Source organism: Astatotilapia calliptera, chromosome 2, assembly GCF_900246225.1.
Source record: "Astatotilapia calliptera chromosome 2, fAstCal1.2, whole genome shotgun sequence".
NCBI classification, from domain to species: Eukaryota; Metazoa; Chordata; class Actinopteri; order Cichliformes; family Cichlidae; genus Astatotilapia; species Astatotilapia calliptera.
The window spans coordinates 28,531,669-28,546,958 of record NC_039303.1 but is presented as its reverse complement, the minus strand read 5'-3'; the positions used below and the strand labels follow the sequence as shown (position 1 = coordinate 28,546,958).

Below are 15,290 nucleotides of genomic sequence, written 5' to 3'. Positions count from 1 at the left end.
ACCCAAGCAGTTTTTTCATCCAAACACCCACTCATCCAGATGTTGAGCTGAAACAATAGCCGTATTATGGAGAAGTGTTTTTACTGCTTAGATAAACACACACTCAGCATTAATGAGAAAATGAATGTTTGAACCACCAAAGTTTTAGTTTTAGTCACATTTAACTTGAACATAGATTTTTTTTCCCAGTTTGGAAGTGATCCAAACCAGTGATGGAAATGTTTTTGTTTTACATTTGAAGTCTTACCTTGTAACCTTTGTCCAAGATCACTGACACAGATCACTGATTTTTTTTAGATCATATTTGGTAATAAAAACCAAATAAACATCCACCATTTAGCTGGCATATGAAAATAATATATACGGATATAATAAGACAGCTAGCACCTTGGGCTTTTATACCACCAATATATGTTTTGGTGGTTTTTATGAACCTTTTTATGAACAAGTTCATGTTGAAATACTTCATCTAGAACAACACCTCAAAAAGAGCCGTCTGTGTACGACTTTGTGATTAAATGCACTGTGTGAATTTGTGAATGGTTTTTTTCACCTTCAGCTCTGTAGTTGTGGGGGAGGAGACCGACTCCATGTCTCAGGACACTGCTGACACCCTTCCAGAGGAGGACCGGCTGGAAGAGACCAGCGAGAGAGACGCTCTGTTGGGCTCCTCCGGGACACCCGAGGTAGAAGACAGCTTCCTGTAGCCAGATGTAGGAGCCCAGAGGAAACAGATTTCCTTTCTGGGGCTGAAAAGGGAACGTGAATAAACTAAAATGTAGCATAGAGACTGAGATGGAAATCTCTGTATTTTCACTAAGCACACAGAAAGTTTCTTCTTTTGTTTTTTAACTACAAGTAGTTAACTACAAAATTGTCTTCTGTCATTCGGTTGTATTAGGAAATTTGCTACAAATTAATGCGGTACCCTCCTCACAATTTACACTTAGTTTACAATGTGTAGTGAGGCTTATGAGGCCTTATTAAATAAGTGCTTTATCTTTTAGATAACTAATCAACAACTGTTCCCCATATTCACTGTTCAAAAGTAGGCTGCATTTCCTTTTTTTAAAAAGTACGAAATCATTGACACAATATTGTGAGAAAACCTCGAATCCATTTTTCTGTGTAGAATTCGTCCACGTTGCAACAGGCTTAAGTGGCCGATTGAAGCCAACTAGACTTCTATTTAGGTTTCTGAAGACATTTCACCTCTCATCTGAAAGGCTCCTTGGAGGTAGTCCTAAGAGTTGCTCACCCACCCTGTTATCATGTGAGTTCTTAGGATCACCAGACCCAAGGCATGGGTCAAAGTGTGAGTTTCACCCATGTTTCCCTAATGACTCACATGATGAGGACCACCTACAGATGACAATCAGGCGTGAGGTTAAAGACCTGCTAGCCCACATCAGGGTTTTTAGAGCTAAAGAGGCTTTTCAGGTAAGAGGTTAAACATCCTCAAGAACCTGAAAAGAAGTTAATTTGCCTTTAAATGACAAGTTCGACAACATGACAACATTTTGTCCTAAAGCATGATCAGATGTGAAATGGCGATATATAAATGAAAACCTTACCTTGGGTACAGTCAAGAGGACTAATCGTAGTAAATACAAACAGGTTCCACATGCACTGTTTTAATGTGAGATATACTTTATTTTTTAGTTTAATATGCCACAGCGTCTGTGTTTTTATTTGTGTATTTTGAATATTATCTTGTATGTGATGTGTGTGTATGAAAACTTTTTGTCCTGTATGCTTAACTCATAGTTCTGTGCCAGATTTGCACTTTATGTAGAAAATGTGGATATTCATAACAAAAAAATAATTTCAATTATGTGAAAGTTACATCGCAGCAACTGGGGATCTAATGTTAGAGTGATTATGATATGCAGTTTCTGTGACTCTCAAGTGAAAACAATAAATACAGCATATCACTGCCTTAGCACAAGATGGCACAGATGAGTGCCTTTGTATAGACTGATTGTTGTCTCGGGCTGTTGTTGCTTGCATATGAAGGGCTGCTGCTCAAGAAATAGATAGCCATAAATATGTACACATGAAAAAAATCTAAAAAAAAAAAAAAAAAATACCTGTAGTCTTCTGTTGCTTTGGATAACACTAACTGTGTTTCAACGTAATTCACCACTTAAAGGAAGAACACGTCTTTTTATGTCCTGTAGCCTTTCTTACTCTATGTAAAATGCACAAGATCACTGTTATCACAAGCTATGGTACCAAAGCTCTTCTTAACGTTTACAAATGTATTTTTTATATGTGTCATTTTCTATGTTGTAAATGTGACAATAAAGTGTATAATCGTAGTATTGCTTGGATAACTGGTGTTTTCTTTGGTGTCTCTCACTGTCATTTCTGCTGTTAATGAAACTCAAGCACATTAAAAAAAGGAAAACTTTCTGTAATATTTCTGTGATTTAATTTTCTCACTCTCCATTTTCACAGTTTATTACCGAGCTGCATTTCTAAGCCTGACGCATGTCCAAAGTTCAGCGGAAATGAAGATGATTGGTCTCACCTCTGTGGATGTTTCGATATTATTGTGCCTTTCAGAGGCCAATTGACACTGCCTCATTAATTTGTTGAGCATGATATGCTGACTGCCCCCCCACCCCCAACATGTCGCCTCTCTCTCACACACACACACACACACATTGTTCCTCCACCCCTCTACCACTTGCTCTCAAGACAACTTTCTGATTGCTGTGTGACTTGTGGCAAAAAGCCTGTAAACAAGAAAGAAGAAGGAGCGCGGAGACGCACAGAAAGGGAACGAGGAACTCAGCTGTGTCAGCTCTGGATGCTGGAAACTTCTGACTCAGGGAAGTTATTAGATCCAAGCTGAAGACATCTGCAGGTGAAAACACTGGAAAGAAATATGGGCTGCTTCTATAATTCATAATTCTGTGTTTCAAGTTAGAGTGACTCTTTACTTTTAATACATGCACCAATGAAATTCTTTCTCGGGGTATGTCATTCTTTAATTGTTTTTATGATCTCAAGTTTTAATATTTCAATTCTGGTTTTATTACACTGGTAATAATAATGGAAACAGTTTGTTCAGTGTTTTTCTTGATCATTCAGAAAGAAGTAAAAGATGAAATTCAGTGATAGCAACAGTTGCTTCTTTGGGGGGTTTTGTTTTTAAGCTCGCACCCATCACTACAAATCAGGTTTTTTCTTCCTGCGCTAATAAGTAACAATGTTTAAACTCCAGGTCTGAGTTGATCAAGGATGTTGTCCTACCTTATGCTGTGGCTTGTGGCCTCCACTGCTTCAGGTAAGCTCTGAAAAGCAACAATTTCAATTGCTGTGATTTTGCCCCCTTATATCAGATGTTTGCTTTTCATTTTTGTCTTGTTTTTGAAAACTAATGTGGACTTACATGTTAAAACCACAATTTGTTAGATGTGAAAGATGACTGGGTAAAGCACGTAACTGTCACATTCCCCGATAGACTTAAAGAATGAAAAGTACTGTGTGAGTAAAGTTTGTGTAACACTAAAAGATTAAGTTAGTGAAATCAAATTAAATGTGCTTACAGAAAATAGCATTCATCTGTTTATGTTTTTAAATGTGAGATGTAAACATGTCAACAACATACTCATCATATTTGGACTGATGCACTTGTACTCACAGCAGAGAAGAGCTGACAGCCTTCTCAGCTGTTGATTGTCTTCAGTTTTGGGGGTTTAGGGTTGTTCTTGTGATAATATTTAACATCACAAATATAAGTATCACCCGACAGCCATCCAATTGCAATTTCATTTATTTGCATTTTAATAGATAAAAGCATCTCTTGTTTCGCTGAGTTAGGTCTAAATGAATTAGCTTTGCTTTCTGGTTGATTATTGTATAACGTTTATAATGGGTCATATTGAGGTTGCATGAATAGCTCTTTTAAACAGCTGAAGGACTTTGGGGCAAAGGTAGCTGTTTACACTGCTGAGCAGGACATCAGAAATAAAATGCTGGCTTCACATGACATTTAATTTTCAGTGTCTTACATTGTGCTATGTGGCGAATACAAAATGCTGAACGTGGAATCTCAGTTCTGCTTCAAGATTCAACACGCACTGTAAGAAAGGCCGAATGGAACATTTTATGACCTCTAACTGGAAAGACGTCTCAGCTTCTCCAGTGTCGGTAATTTGGCGTAATGCACTATCCAGTTTTTAAAAACGTCCAGATTCTCACCAAAGTAATCAAAGAAATCAGTGTTCTTTGTTGCAAAAAAAATATGCTTTATTAACCCCTCAGGGTTTGGCCCATTACACGAAATCCCTTCCTCAGAAATGGCTAATAAATATTTCTCCGCTCTCATGTGTTTAAAACTCTTAAATGTGTCTCTAGTTTTATTTTTGATGTCAAAGGCAAAGGGTCTAAGCAAAAATTACAGCAGTAATATTTGAAGTTTCCCATAGTAACTGTTTTTTTACCCCCACTGTTGAGATATAACAACAATGTGAAAAGCAGAAGTATCAAGTATAGATGGAGCCAAGAGTCTTCAATCTGTTTCCTGAATCATACTCTTAAAATAATTCTGAGTCACAGAGCAGATGAGATAATGAAATGGCGAGAACAAAAATAATATGCAACACAAAAATAAATAAAATAAATAAAAACCCTCAGAGACCATCAGGAACAAATTCAGTTCATTAAATCGTTTTACCCTATTTTTCTATGTCATTTTAATTTGTGCCATTTTCTTATTTTTAGCTGAGTGGAGGCGTCCAGTGATCAAGTTAAACTCCAAGGTGGTTAAGAGCGCTGAGGTGGTGGTCAGAGCTGGAAGACCTCTGGATCTGAGGTGTGAGGGTGAAGCACCTGTAATCTGGCAAACCAGACTACCCAAACACAGACGCTACATATCCAGGGGCAATGGGACTGTCCGTACTTTTAAAGTCGAACGTCCCACCGCAGAATTCACTGGAACGTACAAGTGTTATTACACCAGCGGGTCCCATCGTGACTCCTCGGTGTATGTGTATGTAAAAGGTGAGCTTCTGTTGTTCTGCTGCAAGCTTCCTGAAGTTTGTGCTTAGCTGGATGTTTATTAGTGTTCAGGCTAAGTTTCGCATTAGTTAATTGTTTGAAAATCCTTCTTCCAGATCCAAGTCATGTTTTCTGGACCAGCAGCACATCCCTGCAGGTGGTAGCGAAGGAGGGTGAGAGCTACCTGCTGCCCTGCCTACTGACCAACCCAGAAGCTACAGACATAAGCCTGCGCATGAACAATGGCACTTCTGTGCCACCAGGAATGAACTTTACCATCTTCAGAGACCGTGGCATTCTCATCCACAGCCTTCACCCCAGCTTTAATGCTGACTACATGTGCACGGCCAGGGTCAACGGAGTGGAGATGACTTCTAAGGCCTTTTCCATCAATGTCATTCAGAGTGAGAAAAATAATTTCCCAAAGCTTTTTTTTTTTTTTTAGAATTCCTCTAAACTGAAACTTGTCTGGGGTGGCTGTAACTCAGGAGGTAGAGCAGGTGGTTCAGTCACTGGCTGCTTCTGTCTCTGGTCTGCATGCCTAAGTATCCTTGGGCAAGATGCTCAACCCAAGTTGCTCTCTGATGCGTTTATAGGATTTGAATATGTGTGAATATTAGATAGAAAGCACTTAGGTGTAGAAAAATGTGCTTTGAGTGCTCAAGTAGGCACTCAAAACACAAATATAAGAATCAGCCCATTACCACTTGTGTCTATTTTGACATTTGGGTATGATTTTTCTCTTTTTCTAGAGCTCCGTTTCCCTCCATACGTCTTCTTGGAGACAGAGGAATATGTACGCATAGTTGGGGAAGAACTCAAGATCCCATGCACAACACACAATCCCAACTTCTACTACAACGTCACCTGGAAATACACAACCAAATCAGTCAGTACAAGATATTTCTACGTTTTACAGTGATACTAATCAAAATTTTAATTTTTTCTTTTTCTTCTTTAAACATCTTTATGTATTTGTCTTCAGGTCCCAAAAATCACTGAGATAGTTCGCTCCAATGGTGAAAATCGCCTGGACATAGAGAGCACACTGACTATCGCTGCTGTGAACCTGGCAGACACAGGAAACATCTCCTGCATCGGTTCTAACGAAGCAGGGGTGAACACTTCGACCACATACCTGCTGGTTGTGGGTAAGCCACAAAAAAACACCCAACGGCTAAAACCTCTTGGAATTTATAAAGAAGAGCCTAACGTATTCACTTTATAAACTGTTTAATGATTTCAATAAACTAAAATGTTTGTCTCTTCATTGTTTGAGCAGACAAGCCTTACATCAGACTATCACCCCAGCTGTCGCCTAAGCTGGCCCACAAGGGCCTCTCGGTCGAGGTGAACGAGGGAGACGATCTGGAGCTCAGCGTGCTCATCGAAGCATACCCCCACATCACAAAGCACAGATGGGACACGCCGACATCTCTCAACACAGCCACACAGGAGAACAAGCTCATCCGATACAACAACAGGTGGACTAAAATAGCTTCATGGGAAAGAAACGTGCAATACCCCTACTCATCATTCTGGTATCTCAGCAGTACAGTTAGAAAAGTGCGAAAATCAAGTGTACTACAGGAAGAGGAAGTTTTACTAAATTTGAGATTTGCTGTCCTTGCATTCTGTGTAAATCTGACCAGGTCATTATATTTCCTCAGGTCATGAAACTCAAAGAGGGAAGAGTGCTGTTCTCTTTTTATTTCACCAATGATGCATAGGAGCTGTCTGAATTCAAGACACCAAATTAGTCACTTCTGGTTCTGTAGATATTCCTCTTTTTCACCATTTATTTATTTTTGTTTTAGATACCATGCTATTCTGCAGCTGAAAAGAATGAATATACAGGAGCAGGGCCAGTACACCTTCTATGCTCAGAGTGAAATGACCAACGCATCCATCACATTTCAAGTCCAGATGTATCGTACGTGACAGAAACACAAACTAACATCGTTTAATTTTTTTCTTTGTCAACTGGTCGTATATCTCGATCATTCACTGTTGACTAATTATTGTTTTTCCCCCTCATTTCTTCCCACTGGCAGAGAGACCAATTGCTGTCATGAAATGGGAAAATGTAACCACACTTACTTGCACTTCGCATGGCTATCCTCCTCCCAGAATCCTCTGGTATCAGTGTTTTGGAATCCGACCCACGTAAGTATAACTGCGCATAAAAGACCTAACCCAGTCTCTGACCCTGTGAATGAACACAAACTGTAGTGATTTTAGTGATTTCTCTCTGAGATAAGGTTAAGCACTGACGTTTCTGTCAGTTTATTGCCTTTCTCTATCTGTGCAGGTGCAATGAAAACAATACTGGACTGCAGCTGGCAATCCCTCTCCGAGCTCCTACAGTGAAGGTCCAGAGGGAGGAGTACGGGGCTGTGGAAGTGGAAAGCGTCCTCACTGTGGCGTTTTCCAACAGGAGGATGACGGTTGAGTGTGTGGCTTTCAACCTCGCTGGCGTCAGCAGTGACACTCTTGCTGTGAACGTTAACGGTGAGCACTCGATCATATGTCCATTTTAAGGCTGCTCTCTAAATTTCTAATTTCTCTAGAGTACCATTACTGGATGTGGTTCAGATCTAATCTAATGTTTCTTTCATGGAAAGAAAAAAAATGTTATTTCTCTTCTTTTCTGAGCATGTTTATTAATTATCCTCAATAAATATGCAAGTGCTAGATAAATTCTGTTTAAGGACATCAGCTTGTATGTCACACAGCCAGTCTTAATGAGGTTAACTCACATTGAAATCTCTCTCTATGAACAGACTGGCCCTTTACTTCCCTTCTGATTGGAGCGGCAGCGATTTTGACCATCCTTCTTGTGCTCCTCATTTTCCTGTTTTACAAATACAAGCAGGTAGGTTGAGTCAATTCTTAAAAAATAACATCGCAAAATAAACTGTAAGAAGCATCTCCAACATCCAAATATGACACCCAAAAACATTTATGAAAGCAGTTACTCCATTCTTTACTGACTTTATTTTTAAGAAACCGAGGTATGAGATCCGCTGGAAGATCATTGAGGCGAGAGATGGGAACAATTACACCTTCATTGACCCCACGCAGCTGCCCTACAATGAAAAGTGGGAGTTCCCTAGAGACAAGCTCAAATTAGGTGTGCAACGTGTTTGTCAAATTGACTAAATTCTCATTATATTACATCAAAATAATAATAATTGAATATTTGATTGTAAATTGCAGACTAGGTTGAAGTCAAAATGCTCCTCTGTGTATTTTCTCTACAAACAGGGAAGATCCTGGGTGCAGGCGCATTTGGAAAAGTTGTTGAGGCCACTGCTTATGGAATGGGAAAGGAAGACAATGTGATGCGCGTAGCTGTGAAAATGTTAAAAGGTTTGGATCCACTGTTGCACTGTGAGTTTTTTTGAGTTGAGCGTGACAGATCTTTCATGGAAAATAGGACCTAACTGAGAGGTTATTGTCCACATGAGCAAGTCAGACTGACTCTGTGTAAAAGACATTATATTTAGACCTCTGAAAAAAAACCTGTTTCTGCAGCCCGTGCCCATTCAGATGAGAGGGAGGCTCTAATGTCTGAACTGAAGATCTTGAGTCACCTGGGTCACCACCAGAACATCGTCAACCTACTTGGAGCCTGCACCTATGGAGGTCAGAGAACGCAGATGAAACGGAAATACTGCAAAAACTTGTGTTAAAATTAGAAGTCATCCATATCATGGAAAATCCTGTTTAACTAAGCATGCAAGCTCATTTCAACGGTCATAAGATAGCGGGTTTCCTCATCAGGTCCAGTGCTTGTGATCACTGAGTACTGCAGCCTCGGCGACCTCCTGAACTTCCTTCGCCAGAAGGCAGAGACATTTGTGAACTTTGTCATGAATATTCCCGACATCATGGAAAATTCTACCGACTACAAGAACATCTGCAATCAGAAGCAGTTCATTCGAAGGTACATCAGCAAACACACTTAATGAAAGAGGACATGTGAAATGTATCCAAGCACTGATATCTCTGTTTACTTTTAACAGCGATAGCGGGATCTCCAGTGAAACCTCGAGCACCTACTTGGAGATGAGACCCAGCCGCTTAGCAGAGTTGCCAACTGTGGAATCATCTGAAGGTAAGCTCGTCATCAGCCTGAGGTTTAAATTGTTGAAAATGATCAGATCAGTGTGCTGATCGCAGGATTTTATTCCTATCTGATTCTTTTCTAGACCTTGTCTGTGAGGAGAGTGGTGACTGGCCGCTGGATATTGATGACCTGCTCAGATTTTCCTTCCAAGTAGCTCAGGGCCTCGACTTTTTGGCCAGGAAAAATGTGAGTTTAACACTCCATTAACAAATTAGAAATTTGACGCTTTCTGGTTTGTGAATAAGAACAGAATGTGATTCACAAATTGTTACAGCACCGCATTTAATTTGAAATAGTACAACACAACAATGCTGAAACTTTGTTGTTTTTTTATATGACAAATTATTTCATGATTTCAATTTCATACCAGAGACAAAAAAAATCATGCATTGGAAAGCAGGATGGATGTGAGGTTAACTGGTCAGAGGGCCCGGTGGCGCCAGTGTCAGGCAGCCTCGCCTCTGTCAGTGCGCCCCAGGGTCGCGCTGGCTACAATGTAGCTTGCCATCACCAGTGTGTGAATGTGTGTGTGAATGGGTGGATGACTGGATATGTAAAGCGCTTTGGGGTCCTTAGGGACTAGTAAAGCGCTATATAAATACAGGCCATTTAACTGACCGCAGGTGTAACATGATTTCATTAAGAAGCTTCCAGGAAAGGCTCAGACTTTTAGAAGTAACAATGTGGAGAGCGTCACCAAACAGTTTAGGATAATGTTTCTCTGTTTAATATTGCAGATGATGTAGATAGTAGATTATCTAAGATACATAATGTCATTATAAAAATCATACAAGGAGCAATGGCTGATCTTTAATCCGTAAGTGACATTCCAATAAAAATAGACAACGAAGAGGAACTGTGGTTTGGCTAATTTAAAAATCTTTATGGGAACAGGGGGAGCTTTAAATGGACATAAAAATGCAAACCCACATTATGCATGTATTGCTGGAGTGTGGCTCCATAGCAAGAATTATGAATATGAGGCATTATCTGATTTAAAAAAAAATGTGACAAAGAATGCATTTGAAATCTTTTATCTCATAAGGTGAGACAACCTGCTGTGACCAGTCCCCTTTCCATGTTTTTAAAGCTGATATCAAAATCATATATTTCTTTCAGTTTTAAAATCTTTTTTATTTCCTTTTTGCTGTTTAAAAAAAAAGGGGTCTTAATGTCTTACAAAAACATTGCTTTCAGCTTTCATTTGTTTTTACACAGCGTCCCTGTGTGTTAAACCACTCCTCTGGTGGGTATTTCCCATCACATATTTAGTCATAGTTTGACGTTGTACATTTCTTAATGGAGATCTTTCGTTCTAAATTAAGCCTTCCACTGATCTTATTGTCTTTCACTGGGCAAAGCTCTACAAGCAGAAACAAACTGTGTGAAATGCGTGTGTGCAGTGTATTCACAGAGATGTGGCTGCGAGGAATGTGCTCCTGACCAGTCGCAGAGAGGCAAAGATCTGTGACTTCGGTCTGGCACGGGACATCATGAATGACTCCAACTATGTGGTGAAAGGCAATGTAAGCATTTGATCTGATAAGAGCTAAATATTGCTTACATGGTATCCACTGCAAATCACTTAATTTGTTTGTGTGTTGTTTTGTGCAAAGGCACGTCTGCCAGTGAAGTGGATGGCTCCCGAGAGCATCTTTGACTGCGTGTACACCGTTCAGAGTGACGTCTGGTCCTATGGCATCCTCTTGTGGGAGATCTTCTCTTTAGGTAAGAATGCGTAAACATGTGATCTGTGCTTGTATTTATTTCATGGGTTGGTGCTGAAAATCACATGTTATTCACTACTAGGCAAAAGCCCCTACCCCAGCATGGCTGTGGACACTAGGTTCTACAAGATGGTGAAGCGTGGCTACCAGATGTCCCAACCAGACTTTGCTCCACCTGAAATGTAAGTTTGACACTTCAGCAGCATGGCTCATTCAGGGATGAGTCACTGCTTCCCCTTTTTCTCAAACACTTTATTTTGTCTGAGGCTCTTATCCTGCTAACCATCACCTGATTATCAGTTGAGTTTTACGGGCGTTTCAAGTGACTATCAGCAGAGTTTTTACGACTGATACAATGACAAATAATCCAATTAAAGGCCTTCGTATCAGCTCCTGACACGTAGTTAAGCAATAGTAGGAGTAATACTATGGTTATGCTTACTAACCAGTGAGATCAGCTGATAACATGCGGTGACTTTTGACTAGTAATAGGTTAATTTAATATAACAGACTTATTAATGTAGCTGATTGTGAATAGGCGCTAGCCTCCCAAAGTTCAAACAGTCTGCTTTCTAAATGGTCTTTATGAATGAACAAAGATCCTATTTTTTCCCCTTCCTGCAGTCTCGCGGGCTATCTGACATCTGAAATAACCGACAGATGAGATAACCTCATAATGCACTTCCATTATTCATGAATTTCATTTGCTTTTGGGTTCTCCCTTGACCTCAAACCTAAAACTAAATAAGTCCAAACTCCAAACTTTGCAAGCCATCGAAATTTTAAAAAAAAAACGATTTTATTTTTTTGCGATACAGCCCTAACATCTGTGTGTGCTGATTTGCCATGGCATGTCACACTAGCCAGGAATAAATGTGCTGTGGAAATAGACTGAATCTGAGTCAGGGCCAATTCATTTCTTGTTCTGCTGTGAGTCAGGCCTCAGTTCTGCCTGTTAGCCACATGATCTCAAAGCTAGAGAGCCATGTAACTGCTATTTCATGGCAACTAAATGGAACTGGAGGGGCAGGGGTCCTTATAAACAAGTCTGTCTTTTTTTTTTTAACTGCGTCACCGCCTCCATAAGCCTCTCCTTATTCATCTAACTCGGCTTTACACCACACAGTCTGAGGAGTGAAAATAAGAGTGCAAAACCCCTTTAATGTACACCATGAATTGTTTCTCTGAAAGAACTCTTTTTGATTTCAGCTACGGTATCATGAAGATGTGCTGGAATCTGGAGCCGACAGAGCGTCCCACCTTCAGCAAAATCTGTCACATGATTCAAAGGCTACTCGGGGACCAACCTGAGCAGGGACAGGTGAGTTAGTCTGCATGTGCAGTGTGGGAGAAAGCACCCAGGGAGAAAAACATGTGGCGGCCCGGCCAAGATGACCTCGGGAAACCCTGTTTCTTTTAATGCTCCTTAAGAGACAGCAAATTTAGTTGTGAAGTCCAAGACCAATTACACGATTTAGATTCTTTGCGATAATGTCTGTTTGGGTGTTGTTCCAACTGAAGATACTCACAATGCCACTATTTATGTCAGTCTAAAATATAAACTCTGTAATCATGTTTTGTGTAACTCTCACCATCTTGATGATACCTCTTCCGCAGTTAATGTACCAGAATGTGCAGGAGCAGGTCACGGAGGGTGAAGGGTGTGACGAGTGCTTCGACAGCCCCTGTGACCAGTCTTGTGACCACCAAGAAGAAGAGCAGCCTCTGATGAAGACCAACAACTACCAGTTTTGTTGAAAGGCCTTACGCTCAAATCAATCAGCAAACCAATCACTCTTCAACAAGGATCAGAAAACTGGCATGATCTCTAGTTTGCAGCTTGTTTCAATTGCCGGAGAGTCGTCTTATCAGCTATTTTTTGCCTGTCGTGCCTGCTCTCCAGACAGACGAGCAGCTGCGGCAAGCATGTGACCTGCCTCTTTTGCATGCGATCCATGACTAGAAATTGCCACGTCTAAAATGAAAGGAGGAAACAATGTCAACAAGTCACACAAGGTATCAAAGGGTAGTTTATTCTAAAGATTGCTCCATGGCAGACTGTTTATTAGCCCTTCTTCTGTTCTCTATTTGAGGTCAAATCTGTCAGTTTTTCCAAGCAAGAATCCGCCTGATTCTTTTGTTTTATACTTGTGAGTGTGCTCTTAATTATCTATTGCACACCATGTTTATTATACTTTTTATTACCGCCAAAGGAGACTCAGAATTATGTGTTCTTCCATCAGGATCACTGTCTTTCATTATTTTGGGGGTACAACAGTCGGAAACACTGAATTAAAACAATGAGAGCCTTTCTTCTCTCCAGACAACTTGTGTTATATTAATTACAATCAAAAAATATAAAGCGCTCAAGTTTTTCCCTTGATTAAAACATGCTAAAGGAGCCAAAGAGGAGGCAGATAATGAGTGCAGTGTTTTCCTCGCTGGGCTTTGGTCACGGCTGTATTTCTTGTGACACACTTGCAGTAGCTGTTAGTGGGTTGCAGCATGTGATTGTTCGACTTCAATCTAATTAGTCAGCGTGATTTTAGAACAAGGAGTACGACTGAGCTGAGCAGGGAAATCGGTAGATGTCTTATGGAGCAAAAGAACAATGTTTGGTGTTTGGGGTTGATGGGGTTAGCAGGGTGCAGCTGAATCTTGTACTTTCCTGTAGCGTTACATGATAAGTTTCATGCACATGTGTATGTAGCAGTCAGCCTACACTGCCAAATGTATGAAGATTATATGATCATATAAATATATATATATATAAGCTATACGAGAGACAGAGACTGCCAATTTCTGTGACTTTGGCTACTTTAAATGTGCTTGTATCTGAATGAAACAGAAGTGAGATGTCGAATAATGTACATATAACACATGAATCAAGAATGATCTTTATTTTCACTTAGAAGAGAAACATGAATATTTCATAGATGTGTTATGTCTCGTTTTTTTCTTTTGTGCAAATGAGACAATCAACAAAAAAGCTGCAAATTAAGTTGTTGCATAACTGCAGAGGCGTTCATTAAAAGATTTATCACCGAAACTCTGTGTTTCAATGTAAAGTTTTATATTATCCAACTGAAATGTTGTATTTCACACCATTTTTTTCCTTTGTTGTTCCTAACTGTGCCGACAGAAACTGTTTCCTTCGTGTTCTTCTCTCCTCGCTTCCTGTTTTTATTGGATAACATCCAGTCCACATTTCCCACAGTGTCTGTCAACAATTGCGCAACTCTAAAATCTTTATAGGGAAGTAATAATCCGGCTTCAGTTTCTATGTCAGTCTGGACTCTTTTCCTTCTCCGTGTGGGTTCAGTTAGAAACCTATTTCATTCTCTATCAGTTTCAGACACTTTTCAGGAACTATCTTGCTCTACTTTATCAGGTGCTGAAATTTGCTCTATCAAGAAGCTGAGATATTACTGATTTTGAGCAAAGCATGATCATCATCACTATCGTCACTGGGTTGTACTCTTTTTGTCAGCTGCTGTGTGTAAAACTTTAAAAGAATCTACTCTCATATATGTGACGTGCGTTCTTACTGTGGCTTGAAACATATGACAAACTGTAAAGTATCTGTTTTGTCCACTCAAATTGTTCCTACTTTATTTTAAATGAATATAAATGTTTTATCAAGAAGCTGGTTCAGATTTGAATCTTATTTCTCATGAAAAACGTGAAAGTCGTGGAGTAAATAACAGTACTTCTGTTTACATTTTAGCTTTTAAGCATTTGCTGGGACTTCATAGATGCTTCTCTTCATGCCTTGATTACAAGAGGAAGTTCATGTGCGTAATGAGGTTCATAATTTGCTGGAAGAAATTGCGGCAATTTTTCTACACAGTCACCCATTTTCTCAGAATTAACTGGACAATTTATTGACAGGGTGTTATTTTAAAAAAAAAACGAAGCAGACTTAATATCTGTTGATTCCAAGTGTCAAATTTGAATTTTATAGTTTTTCATTGTAATTTTAAATGTGATACTCAAAGAGATCTCAGTGTGAAGAACGACATCATTATACTGGAAAAAAAAAATGAAGAGAAAGAGTAAAAGGTTTAGGAGTGTCCAAAGCAACAGGAATGAATGCAATGACCAGCTCAGCAACACCAACAGGCCTGAAAGACCTCAGAGGACAACTCAAGTGCATGAAGATCTTCACAACATCTAACTAAAGGAAGTCCTGAGTCAGAAGAAGTCACATTGTTTTCAAGCTCTGCAATTATGAGTGGAAATAGAGGTTTTACACCAACATACAGTATACTTAAAAAAGTTTAAGGTCGAGATATATTTGTTCGTTCATTTTTTAATTGCACTTTCATGAACTTTAACGTCTAATGTGTTAACTGTGCCTGTAGAGTTTGACATGTCACGCTTTTTATTCTTGCAGTTTCTCTGACCTTGGGGTGAACTGA

The 15,290-nt window shown here is 39.7% G+C and overlaps 2 protein-coding genes across 4 annotated transcripts in view; both read left to right on the top strand.

The window, feature by feature from the left end:
• Nucleotides 1–1,696, top strand: part of pdgfrb (platelet-derived growth factor receptor, beta polypeptide) — a 28,476-nt gene extending 26,780 nt beyond the window's left edge. The window contains exon 23 of the mRNA XM_026192490.1: nt 560–1,696. Coding sequence (XP_026048275.1) covers nt 560–707 — 148 coding nt within the window. The 3' untranslated portion in view covers nt 708–1,696. The remainder of the gene's footprint in view (nt 1–559) is intronic.
• A 985-nt stretch (nt 1,697–2,681) lies between these two features.
• On the top strand, nt 2,682–14,514 carry csf1ra (colony stimulating factor 1 receptor, a). Of its 3 annotated transcripts, none has more exons than XM_026192511.1 (22): nt 2,682–2,983; nt 3,233–3,295; nt 4,735–5,013; nt 5,127–5,414; nt 5,763–5,899; nt 5,996–6,161; nt 6,293–6,494; nt 6,828–6,943; nt 7,065–7,176; nt 7,322–7,521; nt 7,794–7,885; nt 8,017–8,143; nt 8,278–8,403; nt 8,548–8,658; nt 8,797–8,959; nt 9,039–9,130; nt 9,225–9,328; nt 10,546–10,668; nt 10,759–10,870; nt 10,952–11,051; nt 12,079–12,190; nt 12,487–14,514. In XM_026192511.1, the coding sequence occupies exons 2-22, from the start codon at nt 3,250–3,252 to the stop codon at nt 12,625–12,627; spliced, it is 2,949 nt and encodes a 982-aa protein (XP_026048296.1). In that variant the 5' UTR covers nt 2,682–2,983; nt 3,233–3,249; the 3' UTR covers nt 12,628–14,514. The 3 variants fall into 3 exon arrangements, with proteins under 3 accessions (XP_026048296.1, XP_026048304.1, XP_026048287.1); XM_026192519.1 differs by having other exon boundaries at nt 2,683–2,872; nt 8,278–8,382; XM_026192502.1 differs by having other exon boundaries at nt 2,683–2,872.
• The last annotated feature ends 776 nt before the right edge of the window (nt 14,515–15,290 follow it).

Excerpts from the sequence above, each read along its gene's own strand:
- csf1ra (XM_026192511.1), top strand. The coding sequence starts at position 3,250 with ATGTTGTCCTACCTTATGCTGTGGCTTGTGGCCTCCACTGCTTCAG. Across the intron at positions 6,944-7,064 it reads ATTTCAAGTCCAGATGTATC|AGAGACCAATTGCTGTCATG; the intron begins GTACGTGACAGA and ends TCCCACTGGCAG. Across the intron at positions 9,329-10,545 it reads ACTTTTTGGCCAGGAAAAAT|TGTATTCACAGAGATGTGGC; the intron begins GTGAGTTTAACA and ends GCGTGTGTGCAG.